This window comes from Pezoporus wallicus, unplaced genomic scaffold (genome assembly GCF_028554395.1).
Source record: "Pezoporus wallicus isolate ANWC-B61680 ecotype Strahan unplaced genomic scaffold, APGP_CSIRO_Pwel_v1 contig_12604, whole genome shotgun sequence".
Lineage (NCBI taxonomy): Eukaryota > Metazoa > Chordata > Aves > Psittaciformes > Psittacidae > Pezoporus > Pezoporus wallicus.
In genome coordinates, this window is record NW_026638783.1 from 363,638 (window position 1) to 384,599 (window position 20,962).

The 20,962-nt window shown below is 59.5% G+C and overlaps 3 protein-coding genes across 5 annotated transcripts; 1 reads left to right on the forward strand and 2 right to left on the reverse strand.

Annotated features, from left to right (window-relative positions):
• Positions 1-2,179: 2,179 nt before the first annotated feature.
• On the reverse strand, positions 2,180-2,934 carry NDUFS5 (NADH:ubiquinone oxidoreductase subunit S5). The gene is made up of 2 exons (XM_057412565.1): positions 2,719-2,934; positions 2,180-2,439 (listed from the first exon to the last, which is right to left on the reverse strand). Exons 1-2 carry the CDS (start codon positions 2,932-2,934, stop codon positions 2,335-2,337), a joined length of 321 nt encoding a protein of 106 aa, XP_057268548.1. The 3' UTR covers positions 2,180-2,334.
• Positions 2,935-4,408: 1,474 nt separating this feature from the next.
• On the reverse strand, positions 4,409-9,390 carry AZIN2 (antizyme inhibitor 2). Of its 3 annotated transcripts, XM_057412569.1 has the most exons (10): positions 9,236-9,390; positions 8,934-9,089; positions 7,860-8,010; positions 7,607-7,780; positions 6,786-6,958; positions 6,541-6,672; positions 6,088-6,253; positions 5,380-5,721; positions 4,953-5,161; positions 4,409-4,643 (listed from the first exon to the last, which is right to left on the reverse strand). In XM_057412569.1, the coding sequence occupies exons 3-10, from the start codon at positions 7,956-7,958 to the stop codon at positions 4,502-4,504; spliced, it is 1,437 nt and encodes a 478-aa protein (XP_057268552.1). In that variant the 5' UTR covers positions 7,959-8,010; positions 8,934-9,089; positions 9,236-9,390; the 3' UTR covers positions 4,409-4,501. The 3 variants fall into 3 exon arrangements, with proteins under 3 accessions (XP_057268552.1, XP_057268554.1, XP_057268553.1); XM_057412571.1 differs by lacking the exon at positions 4,953-5,161; XM_057412570.1 differs by lacking the exon at positions 8,934-9,089 and having other exon boundaries at positions 9,236-9,343.
• Positions 9,391-9,654: 264 nt separating this feature from the next.
• On the forward strand, positions 9,655-16,386 carry AK2 (adenylate kinase 2). The gene is made up of 7 exons (XM_057412572.1): positions 9,655-9,751; positions 10,151-10,276; positions 11,940-12,050; positions 12,143-12,237; positions 13,022-13,094; positions 13,623-13,818; positions 15,679-16,386. Exons 2-7 carry the CDS (start codon positions 10,202-10,204, stop codon positions 15,684-15,686), a joined length of 558 nt encoding a protein of 185 aa, XP_057268555.1. The 5' UTR covers positions 9,655-9,751; positions 10,151-10,201; the 3' UTR covers positions 15,687-16,386.
• The last annotated feature ends 4,576 nt before the right edge of the window (positions 16,387-20,962 follow it).

Below are 20,962 nucleotides of genomic sequence, written 5' to 3' on the forward strand. Positions count from 1 at the left end.
ACTGCCGAAGGGGAGGGTGATTAACACCAGCCCTAATGAGCCGTTGCAGTGGTTGGGGTGCATGCACCCAGAGTCCCAAAGATTTGACCTCCCACTCCCCAAATTCCCATCCTCGGGTGAACCCCATGGGAATGGCAGCTTTGGAATGTGGGTGCTTCCCTCTGCACCTGCACAGCTCAGCCCCACACTGTGCTTCCCAGGGGTGTGACGTTGGTCCCTGGGTCCCCCATGGGCACAGCCCCAGCCCCGCTGACCTCTCCCCCTCCCCGAAGCCTCCTCATGGGCACCCCTGCTGCAAAGAACCCCCCACCCCGGAGCCAAGGGCTGGGGTGGCAGCATTCCAACTGTATCCCAGGCAAAGGGAGGAGCAGGGAGGAGCCAGTCCTGGGGCTCAGATGTGCCTCCAGCTCAGAGCATCCCAACCTGGATTGCAGTTGGGATTGTGGCTGCTGCCCCCCCCCCCCCCCCCAGCACTGCCCCAACCGGGGGGAATGTTTCCACATGCAGGCATGAATCAGCCCCAACGCAAGGAACCCATCTGGGCTGGAGCAATGGATCCATCTGGGAATGGGGGAAGGGAGGAACCTGCCAGTGCAGCTCTTCAAGGGGCTGTGCCTGGAGTCTTCCCACTTGCAGGAGATGCAGGTCAAGGCCTGAGAGCACCTGCTCTGTGGCCAGGGAAGGGTCCCACTGGGAGATCTTGGCTGCTCACTCCTGGCACAGTCCACCTGAACTGATACCTTCAAGTCAAACCCTCCAATTCTGAGGTTTTCTTTGCGTTGAGCACTGGGGACCCCAACAGAAGAGGGACGTGGAGCTGCTGGAGCGAGGCCAGAGGAGGCCACAGAGCTGCTGTGAGGGCTGGAGCAGCTCTGCTCTAGAGCCAGGCTGAGAGAGCTGGGCTGGGGCAGCCTGGAGAAGAGAAGGCTCCTGAAGGGGAGACCTGAGAGCAGCTCCAGTGCCTGAAGGGGCTGCAGGAAAGCTGGAGAGGGGCTTGGGACAAGGGATGTAGGGACAGGCCAAGGGGAATGGCTTGAACCTGCCAGAGGGGAGACTGAGATGAGCTCTTAGGCAGAAGCTCTTCCCTGTGAGGGTGCTGAGGCGCTGGCACAGGGTGCCCAGAGAAGCTGTGGCTGCCCCATCCCTGGCAGTGTTCAAGGCCAGGTTGGACACAGGGGCTTGGAGCAAGCTGCTCTAGTGGAAGGGGTCCCTGCCCGTGGCAGGGGTTGGAGCTGGATGAGCTTTAAGGCCCCTTCAACCCAAACCATTGCAGGATTTTAGGCTGATTTCCAGCTCTCCTGGAACCAGTGGCTCTTCCCCCACCTGGTTAATCATTCACAGGGTGCCTGGAGAGCCAGGAGCTCTGCCACAGCCCCTGAGAGGGGCCATTTCCCAGCTGGAGACAGAGGTGTGTGTCCAAAGGGATGATCCATGGAGAAAGGCATGAATTAGCAGGGCAGGAGGCAGAGACCAGCAGCACCAGCAAGGGACAGAGCTGGTCATCCCAGGGTGGGGCTTTGTGAGGATCAGGGAGCTCAAAACCTGCATCAAAGATTAAGCATTAAACCCACAATCACCAGTATTAAAACCATGGATTAAAGCTCAGAGCACTCCCCTCTCCTCTTCCAGGGACTCACCTGCTTTAATGCCCTTACAAATCCAGGCTGGATTTGGAGGGAATGGGGGAAACATCTGCCTTGGGGAGGTACAAATGTGCCAAGTGGATCCCACTGACACAGGATCCCAAAGCAAAGCCCGCACCACCACCTTGGAAGGGCAGGAGAGAAACTAAATCCACCCACTACTGCTCTGAATCCCAGTGGGAATGAACTACTTGTACCAGGTTTTCCCCTCATCCACCACTCCAGTGCCTGGCGAGTGACTGGAAGGAGCCCAGTACACACCAGTCCTGCGTGCTGGTGGGTTTTAGATGAGGTTTTGCAGGACAAGCTTGGAGAGGTGGTGGGATTTTTACTTCCAGTTGACTCCTCGTGGTTTTCCTGCAGTCAGCGCAGGGCTGGAAGCACAAAGGCACCAGGTCCCCTGCTCCAGGAGCATCTGACCCCCTCCAGGGCAGGTCCCCACCACTGCAGGGGTTTGGGATGTCTCAGGACCTCCCCAGCACAGCCCCTTGAGCTGTGCTTCACTCGGTAAATAAAGCCAAGACAGAGTCAAGGGCTGTTGGGAAGGAGACATTTACTGGCCCAAGAGGTGCCCGCTGCGGTGTCCCTCCCCTTCAGCAGGAGCCCCACAGCATCACCCGCCTGCGCCGTGGCTTTTCTTCCCGCAGGAATCCCACGTCGACGCCTCCCCGCGGAGCCACATCCCTATGGATCACGGCCGCGGGTCTTCCTTGCCCTTGTGGTAGTCGGGGGGGGTGTACTTCCCTTCCCTGATCATCTTGTCCCGCTGCTCCAGGATGGTTTTCAGCCTCGCAGCCTGGCCGAGGACACACACGGGGTGGGGGGAAGCACTGAAGGGTCCCCAAAGCTGTGCGCATGCAGAGCCCCCCCCCCCGCCCTGGGGCTCAGCCCCTGCAACACTTCCAGGCTGTTACAACACGGTTTAATACTGCTAATGACCGGGTTCCAGCCCGCAGGGGAACGGCAGCTTCCCCACCGCTGCTGAGCACTGGAGGGGCGGGGGGGGAGCGCAGCAAGGGGCCCGCAAAGCCCACAGCCCCCCCGCGGAAGGGGGCTCGGCCCCGGCGGCACTCACCAGCTTGGTCCGGTGCATGCACTCCATGAAGTCCTCGTACTCGGGCTGGCACTCGCGGCGGGCGCGGGTCTGGCCCAGGCCGTGCCCGCACTCCACCCACTCCCGCTCGAAGGCGTGACAGGCGCCGGCGTTGCCGTGAGGCTGCGGCATGCTCTGCCGGAGCAGCCACCGGTCCACATCGATGCCCAGCTGCTGCTGCAGGTCCCAGAACGGCATGGCTCCAAGACGGGAACACCTCCGGGGCACGACCGGGCCGCCGCCGCCGCCGCCGTCGTCGTCCTTCACGGGCCTTTCACGACGCTGCCCGCCGTCAAGCGCCACCGCAACCGCGACACCCGCCCCGCGCTTTACGGCTGGGAGGCTCCGGCGGAGCCAGGGAGAGGAGATGAACCAGAGGCAAGAGCAGCCTGTCCCGGTAGAGCGCCCCTGGCGGCGCGGAGGACAGACCGCCCGCCGCGCCCCAGTGCCCCCTGCCGGCCGCTGCGGCTGCCTCAGAGGCTGTCCCAGTGCTCCCGGTGCTCCCAATGCTCCCAGTGCTCCCGGTGCTCCCGGTGCTCCCGATGCTCCCAGTGCTCCCGGTGCTCCCAGTGCTCCCAGTGCTCCCGGTGTTCCCAATGCTCCCAGTGCTCCCGGTGCTCCCAGTGCTCCCAGTGCTCCCGGTGTTCCCAATGCTCCCAGTGCTCCCGGCGCTCCCGGTGCTCCCAATGCTCCCAGTGCTCCCGGTGCTCCCAGTGCTCCCGGTGCTCCCAGTGCTCCCGGTGCTTCCGGTGCTCCCAGTGCTCCCGGTGCTTCCGGTGCTCCCAGTGCTCCCGGTGCTCCCAGTGCTCTCGGTGCTCCCAGTGCTCCCAGTAATCCCAGTGCTCCCGGTGCTCCCAGTGCTCCCAGTGCTCCCGGTGCTCTCGGTGCTCCCAGTGCTCCCAGTGCTCCCGATGCTCCCGGTGCTCCAAGTGCTCCCGGTGCTCTGAATGCTCCCAGTGCTCCCAGTGCTTCCAGTGCTCCCAGTGCTCCCGGTGCTCCTGGTGCTCCCAATGCTCCCCATGCTCCCAGTGCCCTCAATGTTCCCAGTGCTCCCAGTGCTCCCGATGCTTCCAGTGCTCCCAGTGCTCCCAATGCTCCCAATGCTCCCAGTGCTCCCAGTGCTCCCAGTAGTCCCAGTGCTCCCAGTGCTCCCAATGCTCCCAGTGCTCCCAGTGCTCCCAATAGTCCCAGTGCTCCCAATGCTCCCAATGCTCCCAGTGCTCCCAGTAGTCCCAGTGCTCCCAGTGTGCCCCATCCCCACACTTCAGGCCCCCCTCAGTGCCCCCAGTGCTCCCAGTCCCTGGGCTCTCTCCGTGTCCCTGTTCTCCGGCAGTTTGAGTTCTCTGCAGGACCCCCCCTCCCAGGGCAGAGCCCTCCATCAGGGCTGCCAAGAGCTCAGGGATGAGGGTGGGAGCCCCAAGTCCCCCCCATAGCACCCCCCGCCTGGCACTCACCCACCCTATCCCCATACCCCAGCAGTGTCCAAGGTTTGGGGGCACAGCCCCACCTTCCCTACGAGCGCAGCACCCAGCTGCCTATTGCAGCCTGATTCCCGGCCACCCGCGCTTGGGAAACGCCTCCTCGGAAGCTCTGGACAACCGGTAATTCCCTAACTCCCAGAGCCCAAACCTGCTCGGCCCCATTGCTGCCCCGGCGGCACACACAGCACACGGGCAGGAGAAACAGGCTTTATGGCACAGGCTTCAAAGACCTCACCACGGGGCGATGCCGGCGGCGGGCAGGATGCGTCCCGTGCTCCCGGGGCTCAGATGATCCCGGCTGGAGCAAAGACCGGGGTGACACAGAGGGACTCTGCCATCTCCCAGCCGCAGGACAGCGGGGTGCAGATGCTCTCGTGGTCGTCTCCGGGTTGTGGTGGCTTCCCAAGGAAGAGCTGGACGGTTTTCCTGCGGGAGAGAGCAGCCCCTCCGGAATGCTGCAGGATAGGGCTGGGAACGGGGGAGCTCAGGGGCTCCCTTGTCCCCCTGAAGCCAGAGGTGGTTTCCCCAGCAACAAACTGCTTCAAGCCTGTCAAGGCTTAAAAACCAGAGGAGTTTTGCCTCTGAAACCAGCTTTTCCCAGCTTCTGGTGCTCAGATTTGACCCCTTCCCTTGGGCAAAGAGCCCAGGTGGAAATCAAGGCGGTGTTTCCCATGGGATACACCCCATCCCCAGCACCCTGCTCATGCAGGACATGCAGGGTGATGTCCCTCTTACCAGGCCATGCGGGACATGGCGTAGGTGATGTGGGGCTGGGGCCGCCCCGGGGGGGCCGTGCTGATGCTGTAGGCACCCATGTCCTCAAAAACGAGCCAGTCCCCGACCTGCAGCTGGGGCAGGGCCAGGCCATCGGCCAGGCGGTCGTCTGCATGGCCAAGGGGGCCGTGGAGGCTGCTGCTGTGCGAGGGGTGGTCAGGGCAGGGTCTCTGCAGGGAAACGATGGGGTATCCATTGGGAATGAGGCCATCGCGGAGCCACAGGGACCTGGTTCATCACCACCCACCCCGGGAGCCCAGGGACAGGCTGCAGCTCTGCTGGTTCATCAGGGCAGCATCAGCCCCGGGACTCCGGCTCCCCTCTGCTATGGAGCCCGGGGGCACAGAGGAGGGCTGGGCTCGATGTCACCCACAGCGAGGGACCTCACCTTGGGCAGCTGAGGTGTGGGGCAGGGGCTGTCAAACAGGAGGCAGCTGAAGGCGCCGTAGATGCCGTCGCTGAGGTGATAGACGAGGCTCTTCTTGTTGGCAGAGTCCTCTGGAGAGGAGCAGGGAGAGGGCTCAGGAGGGCTCGGGCACTCGGCGGGGCTGGTCCCATCCCAGCCACTGTCAGAGCCGGGATGCTCCATGGGGGCCTCCTCCCTGTCAGTGATGGTGGCAGCCAGGGTGAAGGCAGAGGTGACGTAGAATCGCCCTGGCTGGGCCATGATCTCCACTCCGCGGCCGTCCGGGAAGTACGAGTCCAGGGCAGAGTTTATCACAGCAGCCATCTGGAGGGGAGGGAGGCGATGGGTGATGGGAGCAAACCGGAACAGGGCAGGTTCAGGCTGGAGATGAGGAAGCTCTTCCCTGTGAGGGTGCTGAGGCGCTGGCACAGGGTGCCCAGGGAAGCTGTGGCTGCCCCATCCCTGGCAGTGCTCAAGGCCAGGTTGGACACAGGGGCTTGGAGCAAGCTGCTCCAGTGGAAGGGGTCCCTGCCCGGGGAGCTGGATGAGCTTTAAGGTCCCTTCCAACCCAGACCATTCCATGACTCCATGATAAAATGTACCCCCTGGGTTAGCTCAGCCCCTCTGCAGGAGCCAGACCCAGGCACCCTCCACTCTCTGCCTGCTGACCCAGGCACGGGAGCCACGCACCTCTTTGAACCGGGCCCTGGTGTCCTCGGTGCCAGGGAATCCGCCTCCGATGTCCAGGAGGTGCATCTGGAAGCCCAGCTCCGTGCCCATGTCAAAGGCCAGTTGTGCTGCAGCCACAGCCTGAGCAAAGGCCTGAGGCTCCAGGCCATGGCTCCCGAGGTGGAAGCTGAGGAACAGCCCCTGTGTCAGCAGGGGTTGTGTCCCCAGAGAGCCGGGAGGGGACACAGCGCTGGGACCATCGCTCACCGGGTCCCACACACCATCCCAATGCCGAGTGTCCGACCAGCCCCTCAGAGCCCCCCAGATCCTCTCTGAGGTCCAAACCTGCCCCAAACTGGTCCCACAAGGGTCAACCTCCCCAGGTCCCTGCCTTCACCTCTCTCCCCACCAGAGCTGCTGATGGCTCCATGGACCTCCATGCGGTCCCTATGGATAAAGGACCACGCGCTGTACCTGATGCCAACCACCTCCACAGCCTGCTCCTTCGCCATCTCCAGCAGGTGCCTGCAGGACTTGAGCGTGGTCCCAAATGCCATACTCGGATGGGCAGAAGGGCTGGAATCAGCAGCGATACCCAACAACATCCTGCAGAGCAAAGCCACCCGGTGCTGAGGGGTTTCAGGCCCTCTATCACCCCACAGCCACCCCATAGCTCCTACACCAGCTCCCCCCGTGCAGTGATGCTGCCGGACACCCACCGAGCCTGAGGATGGCTCCGGGCCACCTTGCTCAGCTCCACCTCGTTGTCAAAGGCCATGAGCTGCACCCCGTGGCTCGCTGCATACTTGATGTGGGCAACCTGCTTGCAAGGGCTGCTGTAGAAGATCTTGTCAGGGGGGACTCCGATGCTCCGAACCCGTGCGATCTCTGCCTGCAGGGACACAACACACACGTTGGCACCTCGCTGAGCCCTGGGCCAGCATCGCAGCCTGGGCTTTGCCAGGGAACAGCCACAGGAGCTCAAAGGGATCACGCCAGACCTTGTCCTGGTAAGGGCAGGTTGCAGCAGGATGTCTATGAGTGGAATGAGATGAGGAGGAGAGGAAACGAGGGGGTTTAGCAGGTATGGGGTTGGTGCGTGTGTCCCCTGCGAGCTGCAGCGAGGGTGACAGTGGCAGCGTTGCTCTGACCTGTCACAACCCTGCACTTTCTCCTCCTGGTACCATTTAACTGTGTACAAGCAGCTCAGCTCTGGTTCCTCCCTGGAATCTGGCTATTGCAGGAGGGCGCAGGGAGCTTGAAAGCCACCAGGAGTTGGCTGGTTTTGGCAGCAGCCCCCCAGGGACCTGCCTTGCCACCAGCCAGGGCACCAGTTCCAGAGGCAGGAATGAGGGTCAGAGGGAACAAGCCTGAGCCACCAGAGAGGCCATGGATTTCCGAGCTGTGTTGGGAGGAGAAACCTGCACCCTGCTGCTTTCTCATCACAGAATCAACCAGGTTGGAAAAGACCTTTACGACCAAGCCCAGCTGTTAAATGCCCAAAGGATGCTTCCCCCAGGCTGTTCTCCCACAGCCCTACCTTGTTGGTACAGGCAAAGCCTGTCCCCAGCTCCGCCAGCAGCCGAATCACTCCTTCGCTGCTGTTGCACTTAACAGGGAAGAACGGCTTCACCCGGGGTAGGGCCTTCAGGAACTGCAGGTGTTTCTTCACGATGTCCCCCAGGTCTGCCACGAAGAAGGCTTGCTGGGCACCCTGGGGGAAAGCTGCAGTGAGCAGCACTGGCCCCCCCGTGCCAACCTCTGCCAAGGGAGCAGCGAGCATCGGCCCTCACCGCCTGGCACGGCTCCACGAGGAGGTTCTCCAGCAGGTCTCTGGTGGTGAAGCCCTCCTCCACCATCATGAAGTTGGACTCATTCAAGTACCCGTTCATGGCTGAGGTGCGGTAACGTGAGTTTGAGGCCTTCTCGAGTAGGGTTTAGTGTCTAAGTATGCAACGCAGTGGGAAAACAAGGAAAGGGATGCGAGAAGCAAGGTCCAGAAGCTTCACCAGTGTACACCCTGAGCTCCAGACCTTGCAGCTCAGGCACCAACCCAAAGCAAGTTTAGCACCAAAGCCAAGCTCACTGCAAAGCAGATGGCCTATAGATGCCAGGACATGTCCCATCACGCTCTGGCATGTAGCTGGATCTGCTGTACATTGCATGGGGTGAAGGACCCTTGTGGTTTTCCTGTCTCATGGACCCAGGCACACAGCCCCATGGAAAGAGGCACCCTGACAGAGCACAGCACAGGCCACTCGCTGAGGATGGTCTGGATCCCTGCTGTGGTTCCAGTTTCATTTCCCTCCCTTGAGACAGGGTGTGGAGCAAGGGGACAAGTTAAGCTGCAGGGTGTTTCCTGACTCGTACACTGAGCTTTAAGCTCACACACTTGGCTCCCCTGGATCCAGCCCATCCCATAATGCAGGGAGCTGATGACCCAGCGCAAGCTCACATGGAACATTCCCACTCCAGGTCCAGCTCCAGGGCTTTTACAGGTCTCCCTGACCTGCAGTGAGTGGGAGACAGAGGTTTCACATCAGAGCTGCATCTCCTCCCCTTCAGAGACCTTACAACACTCTGGAGCGGCACTAGGGAAGGCCCACGCTGACCCGGAGCAGCCGGATGGTGCCATGCATTGAGCAAGCACTGCCAGTGAATTCCAGAGATGTGGAACGGGGTAAAAAAAATGGAGTTTGAGGCTCTTAAAGCTTCGTACGTGGGAAAGAAAAGTGATTCCTCCAGCCTTGCCCTTCACTGCCCATCACCAACCAGCCCTTCACCCCCCCCCGGCTGGCACAGAAATGATGTCATTTAAGTGGGTCATTCCTGCCAGCCCATGCCACAGACAGACATTCCCTCCTTACCAGGGTCTGATGCCTCCTTCCCAAGGTCTTATCCCTCCCTCCCAAGGTCCGATGCCTCCTTCCCAGTGCCTAGGCACAATGCCAGGGGGGGTCCCCAAGGAACGCTGAGCTCCCGCTGCACCCCGAGGCGTTGTTGTTGCTGGGGGTCCGAGGTCTCTGGGCAGAAGCAGGGCGAGGGGTTGGTGAGGGGCACTGAGCCATCATTCCCAACGTTCAGCAAGCACAGGCATCCCTCCTCAGCCCCCTCCCGGCTGTGCTTCCCGGCAGCCCCACGCAGCCCCGTGTCGTCCTCCCGCAGTTACCTTAGAAAGCATTTAAACAGGCTTTGCCCATAGGTCGCGCAGGAGAATGGAGTGGCCCCAGCCGTGCCTCTTGTCCTGCCCCAGCTCCCCGCCTGCCCCTGGCCCCCAGACCCTGTGTTTGGCGGGCCCTGGACCCGTTGTATCCCAGCACCCCCCTCCTTGCTCTGCCTTCCAACCATAGCCATGGCAACCAAACCCAGCCACCCCATTGGCTGAGCTGCCTCGGAGCATCCTTCATCCCTTCTGAGGAATGCTCCACCCCTCGCCCACCTTATCCAGGGATGGGGCTGCCCCCAGCAGACACCCCGATCCCCACCGAGCCCCCTACCCCGCGCCGGCAGCTCACCCCCAGCCCTCCTGCAGCCAGTCATGGTGTGCACAGGGACCATGGAGGGGAAGAGAGCCCAAAATACCTCTGAGCCGGGCGATGGCCGCGGGCAGGCCTCGGGTCCGGGGCTCCGCCGGGGCATCCGCGCGGTGCTGCTGGGCCCGCCCGGTGCGGGCAAGGGCACGCAGGTGAGGGGGCACCGGGGGGCGGTGTTAACGGGGCGGCGGCGGGAGCGGCCCGCTCGGCTCTGGGGTGACGCCGGTGTCCGGCTTCGCGTCTGTCGCCGAGGCAGCGGGGCGGGCGGCCTGACCCGACCCGACCCGACCCGGGGGCTCCGTGCCTCTTCCCGCTGCGGGCTCAGCCGTGCGCCTGTACCCGTGCTCTTTGTCCCGGTCCACTCTCTACGGGCGGCCGCGGGGACCCGGTATCCGGGCCCCGGCACCGGCGCTGCCGGCGGGCCCTGCCACGTGGTTGCCGGCCGCAGAGCGGGAGCAAGGCCGCGCTGGGGCTCCATCCCCTGCCTGGGCCTCAGCCCCTCGGAGCCCTCCCGCTGAGCACCCCCCCGGTGTGTCTGTGTCCTCCCGCAGGCCCCGAAGCTGGCAGAGACCTACTGCGTGTGCCACCTAGCAACCGGCGACATGCTGCGGGCCATGGTGGCCTCGGGCTCCGACCTGGGCAAGCGCCTCAAGGAGACGATGGACGCCGGGAAGCTGGTGGGTACCGGGGGTGTGGTGGGAGGGGAGGCGGGTGGCAGCGCTGGAATGGGAACAGCCCAAATCCACCTGGTAATTAGAAGCCTCGGTGACAAAAGGGGAGGGAGGCAGATTGCAGGGCGGGGGTTTCCCTTCTCATTATCCCGCAGGAGTAAACACCCTCTCTAAACGCCCTTCCTCTTCACAGTTGCTCCTTGCTTACCAGCAGCCAGTGTCCCTCTTTGTGCTCGGGTTGGGTGCAAGGGGTTCTCTGGCTCCTCAGCACTGAAGTGAAGCTTTTTCCTTGGAGCTGCAGGCTGTTACAGTCAGGCTTTGTAGCTCTGGTTTCGCTTCACGTCGTTCCTGGGCTCCTCTGGGCTGGATGACTTTGTTCAGAGGGTCCCAGCTCTGCAAGAAGGCCATTTGCCTGTAATGCAAAAATAGATGCAGGGGTGTTGCTGAGATACAGTGGGCACTGGGTAATGCTGTGCAAGAGATGCTTTGGATTCCCAGGGGACAGAGCTGGGGCCTCTGACACACTGCTTTTCTGAGGGGCTTGGCAAAATGACTGAAATATGTCATTAGGGACAGCAAGTTGCAGTGATGTGCTCCAAAACAAAGGGGTATGGGGCAGATCCTGGGCATTGCTGCTGGCTCATGGACTTACAGCCCCCCACAGAGACTTTGCAGGCCACAGGTTGGGAGGACAGCGTGGCCTAGCTCCAGCTTTCACTCCAGGCTTGCGTTGCAACACCGAGCCTGCAATAGCCCAGCTGGTTATGAAAGATAGGGCTGTTATCTGGCACTGCTGGTGCTATCTGCCACGTGTGTGCGGGGCAGCTCCACAGGGCTGCTGTGCAGGTACAGCCCAGCACCATGCTCTGGCTCTGTGATAACTTGGCCTCAGGGAGCGGGCTTTGGGCTCGATTAGGAAGCAGAACCCCTTTCTCTGAAGGCAGTAATCAGGAACGCACAGAAGGGGCTTGGTGCTTTCCCCAAACTCCTCCCACCCCAGCGCTTCCCATCCCAGGGTGCTTGTTTGTGTGTTGGCACAGCCTGGTCCTTGATCCTGCTGGGTCCCAGTTGTGGGTGTTGGAGAAAACAGCTCTGCTGAGGAGAGCTCCTGTATAAACAGCTATTGTTGGGGCTGCCGTGCCTGTTAGTGCCTCCCAAAGGGTGCTAATCTCGGTGGTATGTGGGGAAAAACCAGGCAGCCAGGGCAGAGCTTGTCAGCCATTGAAGGCATTCACCTTCACACCAGGTTTATGAGTCAATGAGCAACTGCTTCACCCTTCCTGGCTTCCGCAGGGCCCTGTGGGTGAAGGTACGCAGTAGCAGGAAGTAGAGGTTATGTCATGACCTCCCTCATCTCCAGAGTTTGCCTTCAGGCTGCTGGTGTTCCTTGAAACCCAGCAACCTTTGGAACAGAGATGTGGTAGCACTGGTCCAAGTCCCTGGTGTGGAATGTGGCAGTAGCCGCCTGGTGGTGGGTGACACCCATGGCAGGGAGTGCTTCAGGTCTGAACACACAGCTTCCACCCTGTTAGCTCCTGTCTTCTGGCACCAGGGATGCCTGTTCAAACAGCCCGGTGTGAGTAGAGGGGCTGTGTGTAAAATCGGGGTGTCCTAGAATCACTTGGGGTGGAGAAAGACCTTTAAGATCCCTCCTGTGCCTCCTTCCCAGGTGAGTGATGACATGGTGGTGGAGCTGATCGAGAACAACCTGGACTCCCCTCCCTGCAAGAACGGCTTCCTCCTGGACGGCTTCCCGCGCACGGTGAAGCAGGCGGAAATGGTACGTGTGAGCTGCTGCTCCAGCATCTCCTCCCTCCCTGGACCCCAGCTCCTCTGCCGCTGTCCTGCTGAGGTGGGTACTTTCTGTTGCAGCTGGATGAGCTCCTGGACAAGAGGAGAGAGAAGCTGGACTCAGTCATCGAGTTCAGCATTCCCGACTCCTTGCTCATCCGGAGAATCACCGGCCGGTAAATCCTTTTCTCCCACTCGGGATGTGGGGTTTCCTGCTCTGAGTGTGGTGACCCAGGTCAGCCTTTAGGCTGTGCTCTTGCTCTTCTGAAGCTGTTGCTGCTCCTTTATGCAGGAGAAGGCTCCAGGGACACCTTAAAACAGTCTTCCAGTATCTAAAGGGGGTTTACAGGAAAGCTGGAGAGGGGCTTGGGACAAGGGATGCAGGGACAGGCTAAGGGGAATGGCTTTAACCTGCCCGAGGGGAGACTGAGATGAGCTCTTAGAGAGAAGCTCTTCCCTGTGAGGGTGCTGAGGCGCTGGCACAGGGTGCCCAGGGAAGCTGTGGCTGCCCCATCCCTGGCAGTGCTCAAGGCCAGGTTGGATACAGGGGCTTGGAGCAAGCTGCTCCAGTGGAAGGGGTCCCTGCCCGTGGCAGGGGTTGGAGCTGGAGGAGCTTTAAGGCCAAACCCCTCTGGGATTCTGTGATTCTATATTTCAGCACTGCTGAACATCCTATCTGGGGTCAGTTGTGGTCCATGATGGCCCCTGTTTGCCCGGTGTCACCCTCCCATCTCCAGAAGCTGGCTCTCTTCCCCAGGAAAGCATAAAGCAAAAGCTCCATCTCTTAGCACAGCTGCTTTTTTCAGGGTCCTGAAGAGGCCCTTGGTACAGAAATAACCAGAAGAGCTTTTTTTCTGAGCACAGAGAGGCTGATGGGGCTGCTCTTGCAGATGTTCAGATGCTGCTGAGTCTGAGGTTCAGGAGAGCTTGTCCTTTGCTGACTCTTGCTTTCTGTCTCAGGCTGATTCACCCAGCAAGCGGCCGCTCTTATCACGAGGAGTTCAGACCCCCGAAAGAGCACATGAAGGACGATGTATGTGAGCTCCCCAGGCTGCAGCTTCCCTTGCTTTGGGTTTAGCTGCTGCTTTGCAGCATCCCTGGACAAAACCTCATTGCTTTCCTTCTCTCCTGCCTCCTGTCCTGGCTTTCTGGGGAGCGTGGGGATCTGCCTGGGCAGCCTGAGGCGACGGCATGGGATGAGTGAAGGGCATGGCTGTTCCATGGAGCCATGCAGGACTCTGTCCATAGCTGAAGCTGCAGTGGGTTGTGACTGGTTTCCCTCCTGGGGAGCAACTGTAGCCTGCTCTTAAAGCCTCTTTTGGCTGCTTTTAGCAAGCAGAGTGGTGTGTGGGGGAATGGCCATGATGCTGAACCCTCGTGTCTTCAGCGACTGCTTTGGCTGCGCTGGGCTCGCCCTGCTCTCCCCTGCAGACCCGGGCATCGCTCCTGCAGCTCAGGGCTGTGTTTGGAGGAGGGGAGCACGGGTTGTGAGAGCTGCAGAGCGAATGGGGCAGCGTGCCAGGCAGCAGCCAGCTGGAGACTGTCCCCTTGCTTCTCCCAGGTCACTGGAGAGCCCCTCATCCGCCGTTCGGATGATAATGAAACAGCCCTGAGGACGCGCCTGAAGGCCTATCACACCCAGACCTCCCCCCTGGTGTCCTACTACAGCAAGCGTGGGATCCACACGGCCGTGGATGCCTCCCAGTCTCCTGACGTGGTGTTTGCCAGCATCCTGGCAGCCTTCTCGAAAGCAACATGTAAAGACCTGGTTATGTTCATTTAGGGCTCTGTCCCAGGACGGAGCTCTCTCGCTTTTCTCTCTGTCTCTCCATCTCTGTCTCTGGGGCCAGGGAGGGTGAGGAGCTGAGCAGAGTAGAAGAGGAGGGGACGCGGCCCAAGGCAGGGCTGTGCTGATTCCCTATTAAAGGAGCTGTTAACGGTCTCTGTATCTCGGGAGCTGTGTGCCTGCGGATGCCGGAGCTTTGGCCTCTAGAGGTCGCGGCGAGCCCGAGCACCCGCTGCCGGGAGCGGGGTTTGCATCCCCGGGCTCTAAAGGCGCTTATTTCACTCTAGAAGGAGCTGAACTTCCAGCTCCTCCTGGCTGCTCCCCAGCAGGAGGTTGGGGAGCAGGCCTGGGTGCTGGGTAGGTGATGCTCTGTAGGCAATGACACACAGGGTTACTTTAGGAAGCGGTGAAGGGCTTTCTGTGTGCGTGTCATCTGGGGAGGGACGGTTTGAGTGCTGCTGCTCAGGGCTGGCCGAGAGCTTGTCTTGGTTCTGGGGGTGTTATTCTCTGTGGGGCAGGTTTACCTGAGAGCTCAGCCCATCTTCCTCCCATTCTGATGGGGTTTTAGGGCAGAAGAGGGGGAGTAAGAGCTGGGGAGGTTTCAGCCTCTCATTTGTGGGCCCTAATCTAGCAAATATGAGGTGCTTTCTGCTTTAACTGGAAGTCTCTGGTCAGAGCCTAACAGTCACTGTGGTGATCTGAGGACAAGAAAAAGACATGGGCTTTATCTCTTCACTCTTGCCTTGGCTTTGGCCAAGGAGATGAAGATGTGTTGAGCTGCTCCTGATCCCACAGCCTAAATAAAGCCTTATTGCCAAACAGCTGCTTTCTCAGGGCCCAAGACAGCGTTATTAACCACTGGCTTCATGAGTCCTTGAGCCGGCGACCTTCATTGTGAGCTGATGGAAAAGTCTTTGTTCCTTGGGCACATCCTGCTGCTCCGTTAGGGTACCGTGTGCGGTGTCTTAGTGCCATTATACTGCTCTGTGGTGACCCTGCAGGGCTGCCGGTGCCCTTTGCCCATGTGGCACTCCAGCCTGGCCTGGAGGACCCTGCTGTCAGTGCAGACTGGCCCAGATGAGACTTTGGCCTTTAGCCTTCCATGTGTTACAGAGTGATTTGGTGGTGGAGTCCCCTCCTGTTTGGGGGAGTTGGGCTGTCTCCCTCCCACACTGAGCTCTGGGGACTGTGTGTCCGCTCTGGATGCCCCATCCTCTGGAATCCTTTGCTCTTGGGAGCTGCTCTTTTTGTCTGAGAATCACTCTGTGTCTTCAGGCATCCTTTTCATGGAAACGCACCTCTTCCAGTAAATGGAATATCATGGGGAACTGAAAGCACTTGACTTGTTGCTCTTGAAAGCACGTGGCTGCAGGGAGACAGGGGTTGGAAGTGAATGGTGTTGGTTTCCTCAGCAGCTCTCGGGGTCCACTGGGATCCTCTAGATGGGGGGAGAGAGAAAGGGCAGCGCTGGTGTGTGGCATAGGACTGTGGGGCTCCAGGGGAGCGTGTGTTAGAGCTGCCCCAGTGTCTGTGTGACTATAAAGAAGGTCTGAGTGGAAGCAGCTTTCAGCTGAAAGCATCTTGAGAGAGTCAGAGCTGCAGCTCCCTGCACGCTGCTCTAACCCAGGGAAGGCTTCCCAAGCAGTTGACATTCCTGGATCTGGCCATGGTTTTCCTCCACAGCAAGAACAATGTGTTCTACGCTCTTCTTTCCCCCCTTTGTGCTCTTTGCATCCAGCTCACAGCCTTTTCCTGCCTTAAACCATGATTACTTGGGGGGTTTTCTTTATTTTTTTCCCTAAATCTATGTTTTTGTTCCCATTTATTCCAGCTGAGTGACTCCACGAAGCAGATGAGACACCACCACACGCTGCACACTGCTCCAGCACCCATTGCAGCAGGGAAGGGGGGGTACGACATGGGAGGGGAGGGAAGGAGGTGGTAGACAAGGGGCTTGGGGGCTGATTTGGTTGGCTTTTGGTTGGATTCCTTATTCAGCACAATCTTTGTGAAGAGATGGGCTTCTCCTTCAAATCACTGACTGGGGAGGGAAAACCATGGCATAGGGTGAAACATCCCCAGCAGGGACCAGGTCCCTGGCCTGTGAGGAGGGGAGGGGTAGATGCTGTCCCAGGCTTCTCTCCTGAGTACCTTGAGGCCACTGCTATGATTTTTTCTTCCTATCAGCAAGGACCAAACTGAACAAATGACTCATGGAAAGACCAAGGGGAAAAAAAAAAAAGATGCCAGGTCTTTTCCTGGAAGTTCTTGTTCTGCTGCATTCCTGAGCCCTGGCACAGGGGCTGCTCTGGGCTGAGCAGAGGGGCTGTGGCTCTGTGCCTGCCTTGGCAATGGGGTGGCTTCACTGTGACCAAGCTGGAATTCTCACAATGCTGGAGAAATGCAAAAGAGCCTTTTTTTTCCTGGGGTGATTGCAGAGCTAACACTGAATGGGGCTGGTTTTGCATTTCTTTTGAGCTCAAATGGTGCCTTTGTCTAACCTCTGAATCAAGAATAAAAACCCCTTTACATTTTTGTACCTGTTGCTGTGTCCTCTTTGCCCTGCAGGCTATGGGAGAGGAGCTGGATGCCACTGTAGGCAACTAACACTGGGCCTGATCCTTTCTTGAGGATGTTCTGGGCAGTTGGAACTGTGGCTTGGAATTCTTCTTCCTCTTCCCTGCTGGATGTGTTCTAATGCTTTATCACCATGGCAATGGTGTCTTCTGGTTCGCTCTCTCCTGTTTCTTCAGGCATGGCACTGAAAGCACTCTGTATCCTGACCCTTTCTGGCCAAAGCTTCTTTCAGGGATGGAATTCCAAACCTTTTCTACTTTCCCTTCACGCTGCCAGTGCATGCAGGAGCTGATGTCATTTCCTTCTCTCCTCCTGCAGCAACTGGAACCCTCATGCTTTATCTTCTGCTTCTGCTTGGTTGCTTTCTGCCTTTTGTAGCTTCTTGTGTCTCTTTGTTCCCCTCCACTGGTGCTTCTTGAAGTACCAAGGGTAAAATCTGCTCTAACACAGGGAACAAGAGCAGTTCCTGGCCTCCCTTTACCCTGTTTCTGTGCTCTGATGGGTTTAGCACCTCTCTGTACCTCCACTTAGCATTCCCTCCCTGTTGAAGGCAAGTTTGTGGTGTCCTTCCCTTATTTCTTTTGCTGATGGATGTTAAGCCGGGCTCTTCCTCATGGTTTGGGATTGTGTCCTCTACTGCTTGCCTGCTGCTGTTTAAAAACCTGTTCTGCCTGCTCCTCCTGGCTTTCCAGTACGTGGGATGGAAGAATCCTGGCTCCTCTGAGCTGGGCTGCTTCTGTTTGATGCTTACCTAAGTGTGGAGCATGGGATGAGCTGTGGGGAGGCTGTTTACCTCCATCCTCCATCCTCTGTAGGTGGCTCTGCTCTGTGACCCGTCTCTCTCAAGCTGCCCTTGACTCTTCCCTCCGCGCATGCTGCTCTGCAGGCGCTGCAGCTCCCTTCTGTTCCCCCATTCCGTTCCAGCAAGCTGCTTATCAGGCACTCTTTTGAAAACTCTGCTCGTGTTTCAGCCTCCCAATTATTCAGCAGCTATAAAAGGGGAAAATTCCTATTTATAGCCCAAGGACCAGCATCAAATAGGACACTGAATTCTTCCTGATAGAGGAAGTGACCTGTTCTCTAATGCAGAGAGATTTCTGCTGAAAAGCAGCAGCTTCTTGGATGGGGGAGGGCTGAGAAGCTCTGGGCCATTGCTTCCCATTAAAAATGTGCTGCAGTCCTAAAAATACAGTATCTGCCCTTCTCCCCTCCTGCTGGAGCCATCTGTGACAAGGGGAGTGCAGGAAAACCTTTGTGGGGAGTAAGAATGAGCCCACCGACTCCTGAGGGTCTGGTTTGAAGGTGGGCGTGCGCTTCTGCTCCATACCTGATCTCTGACTTTGATTTCAGAGTGAGAAGTGGCTGCAAGGGGCACCTGCTGCGGGCAAGCAGCACAAAGCCCCTGTCTGTACAGTTTGTATCGTGGTGCACATGGGCATAGCCCTGAGATGGAAAGCGCAGAGGGGCTGAGGAACAAAGAACTCGTGGAGAGCAGTGAATGGAGGGGGTGGAAAGGGGAAGGAGCCCCAGGGACATGGGTGGGAATGGCTGTGGATAAGGTGAGCGCCTGTTTTGCCTGGGCCTGCTTCCCATGGCTGCCTCTGCCCTCCCTTCCAGGCAGGTTAAGCCAGGAAGCTGTCCCTGGCCTTTGCCTGCCACTGCTCCCCGTTGTCACCGTGTCCTTTGCCTGGTCTCCAGGCTCTTGAGGAAGCGCTGCAGTGGATGATACCAAGCGAGGCTCCGGGAGGTGGAGGACCAGGGGCCGGGATTCCCCCTCCTGTCGCTGTGGCAACCGTGGGGAAGGGAAGGGAAGGGAAGCAGCCGCGGGGTGTGATGGAGCGGCTGCGGAGGCCGGGCCGGGCTGACATCACACCGGGAGGTGGCGCAGAGGGAAGGCGAGTGGGGACCGGGGAGCCAGGGAGACTGCGGAGGGAAGAGCTGCAGCGGGAGCGGGCTCCTGGCAGAGGTAAGGGATGCTCCGGGGGCAGCAGGGGGGGCATCTGCTGGGCTCCCATCCTGCCTTGGCTTCTTTCTGATGGCGCTCGGGCAGCGGCAGCGTTACACAATGCCCTGGCAGCCTGGCTGGTCCAAACCTGCGAAGCCATCCCCCCAGTGTAGCAGTGTGTGTGTGTCACTGATGCTGTGCGGGGAAAGCCAGCGTGGGCTGAAGGGAGTGGGCAAGGGGACCAGGGCGCTCGCTTGGGATTAGAGCAGGAGTCATTGGTTGAAGGAATGAGGAGCTTGCAGCCCCTGAGCTGCTGCACTGGGAGCCAGCCCAGCAGCGCGTGTTTGCAGGGGGGAGCCTGAGCTGCAGCTCTCCAGCAGGCTCAGCGCTTATCCTGCCCTTGCAGGAAGCAGTGGCTGTGGGGAAGGCAGCCACGGTGCACAGCTGGTGCTGGGAGCGCTCTGGATGGGGATCTGGAAGGCAAACCAACGAAGTCCTTGGATCCACTCTGGATGCTGTGCTGCCTTTTAGCGGTTGCATAACGGGATCTGGTCTGTGAGGGGAGAGAACAAGGGGTGACGGTCACCTCTGTGCCCTGCAGCATCCCTGCACTACCCCTGTGCTGGCCCAGGGCCCTGGGGGTGGAATTTCAGCTCTTGCTAATCCTAAAGCTGGGCTTGAACACTTGAACAAGCTGCTGGGTTTACAGCTCCATGGCAGGGGTGTGTGGACTCTGCACCTATACGCAGGCAGCGATAGCAAAGCAGAAAGGGGGTTAGCACCCACTCCCTCTGTGCTAAGCTGACTTGCACTCAGCCTTGAGGTGTATGTGAGTGAGGAAAGGACATTGGGGTCCAAAGCCCGGTGCTGTGGGTGTCAGAAAGCAGTTCTGTGCTGGAGGTGACAGAGGCACAAAGCAGATGCTCGGGAGGGCTGCAGAAACCTTGTTTGAAATCCAAGAGCAGGGAGAGGCCGATGCTCCCGTCACATCCCTGCTGGGAAACAGCACGTTTCCCGTGTTTCCCAATTCATGTAAAGGGCTGGGGGCAGCAGTATGGCCAGGGAGAAATGCAGCCAGGAATGCTTGAGAGTACACGCGAGAGGAGAGTGGCAGTAAGGAGCAGAAAGATGCTTTAGTGAGGGCTGTTGCTGCGGGATGAAGGCACAGATGCTGCTGGGTCGATGGGGAGCACCGGGCAGGGGCCTGGGGTGCCGGTTGATGGTAACTCTGCAAACAGCAACAGCTTGTGCTGCTGTGGGGCTTGTGTGGGAGCAGGGGCTGGAGGCTGCAGCGTTGTCACTCAGGTGGCTGTGGGGCTGACACGGGCAGGAGAGGAGAGGCCAGGCCCTGCTGGCAGTGCTCTGAGCCCTCGCTGGGAGGGAGCCAGCTCTGGATGGGCCCAGGGGCTCCCAAATGAGTCCTTGCTGGGCACAGCCTGAGCCAGGCTCCGGGGGCAGCTTGGGCAGGGAAGGGCTCACGCTGCTCTCCTGCAGTTGCAGTGCCTGCAGCTGCAGTTGTGCATGGCCAGCAGCTGACCCTGCTCCGCTGCTCCGGAGCCATGCAGGGAATGGCACTGGGAGCTCCTTCAGCAGAGGGGCCAAGTCACCCCTCCTGTCCTTGACCTGCACTGCTCCATTGGCTCTCCCTGCTGCTCCCCCTGCACTTGCCTGCACTGCAAAAGGGATGATCATGGGATCTGCACATCAGCTGAAGCAGCTGGGTCTGACGTGCTCGTAGTGCCTTCATGCAGGCCTGTTCACTGCTGCGTTACCTGGGAGTTGTCACTCTGGATACGCAGGAACATGGGAACAAACGGGAACCTGTGCTCTGCTGGGTGCTGGCTCCAGCACAAGCCCTCCTGGGAAAACGGGATGGGGAGCTGAGAGCCTCTGCAGAGCCTGAGCCTCAGGGAGGAGCTGCCCTTGTGCCAGTGTCCAGAGAGGGCCCTGGGAGCCGCGCCAGGTCCTGTGAGACGTTTTAATCCTTCCCATTCCAGCGTCTGTCCTGACTGCGCTGCAGTGGATGCTTCCTTGTTCCTTTGGCAGGGCTGCAAACAGGCGCCTGCCTTGTGTGTGTTTGCACCCCTTATCTGGTGCCACCGGGAGCAGGCAGCTGGCTCAAGGAGAGCAGGGTGCTGTGTTCCCACTGCTGCCTGCCCTGCCCTGCCCTGCCCTGCGGTCCCTCTATAGCCTCTCCCCAAAGCCAGGCTGAAATGGCCTTCTGCTGAGGCAGCTGTTTGTGTCACAGCTGAGCTTACTTGAGTGATCAATAGCTCTCAATGGATCTTATCCCTCTGGCCAAGTCAGCATTTCTGTCTTTGCTCTAAACCTGCTCCTAAACCTCTAAATCTCAGCTCGGGGGGGATCTGGGTGCATCCCAATCTGCCTGCACAGGACCCTGCTCCTTTCCTCTCCTCCTGCCAGCATCACTTCTCTTTGAAGCTAAGCAAGAAGGGCTGGGAGCACACGGAGCACTTGCTGGAGCCATTTGACTCCCTTGGGTGTCTGCCCCAACAGCTCATTCCCTGTGCTCGCCCCTCTAAGGAGGGCTGTGAGGACCCTCAACGGGATCCTCATGGTGCTGCTGATACAG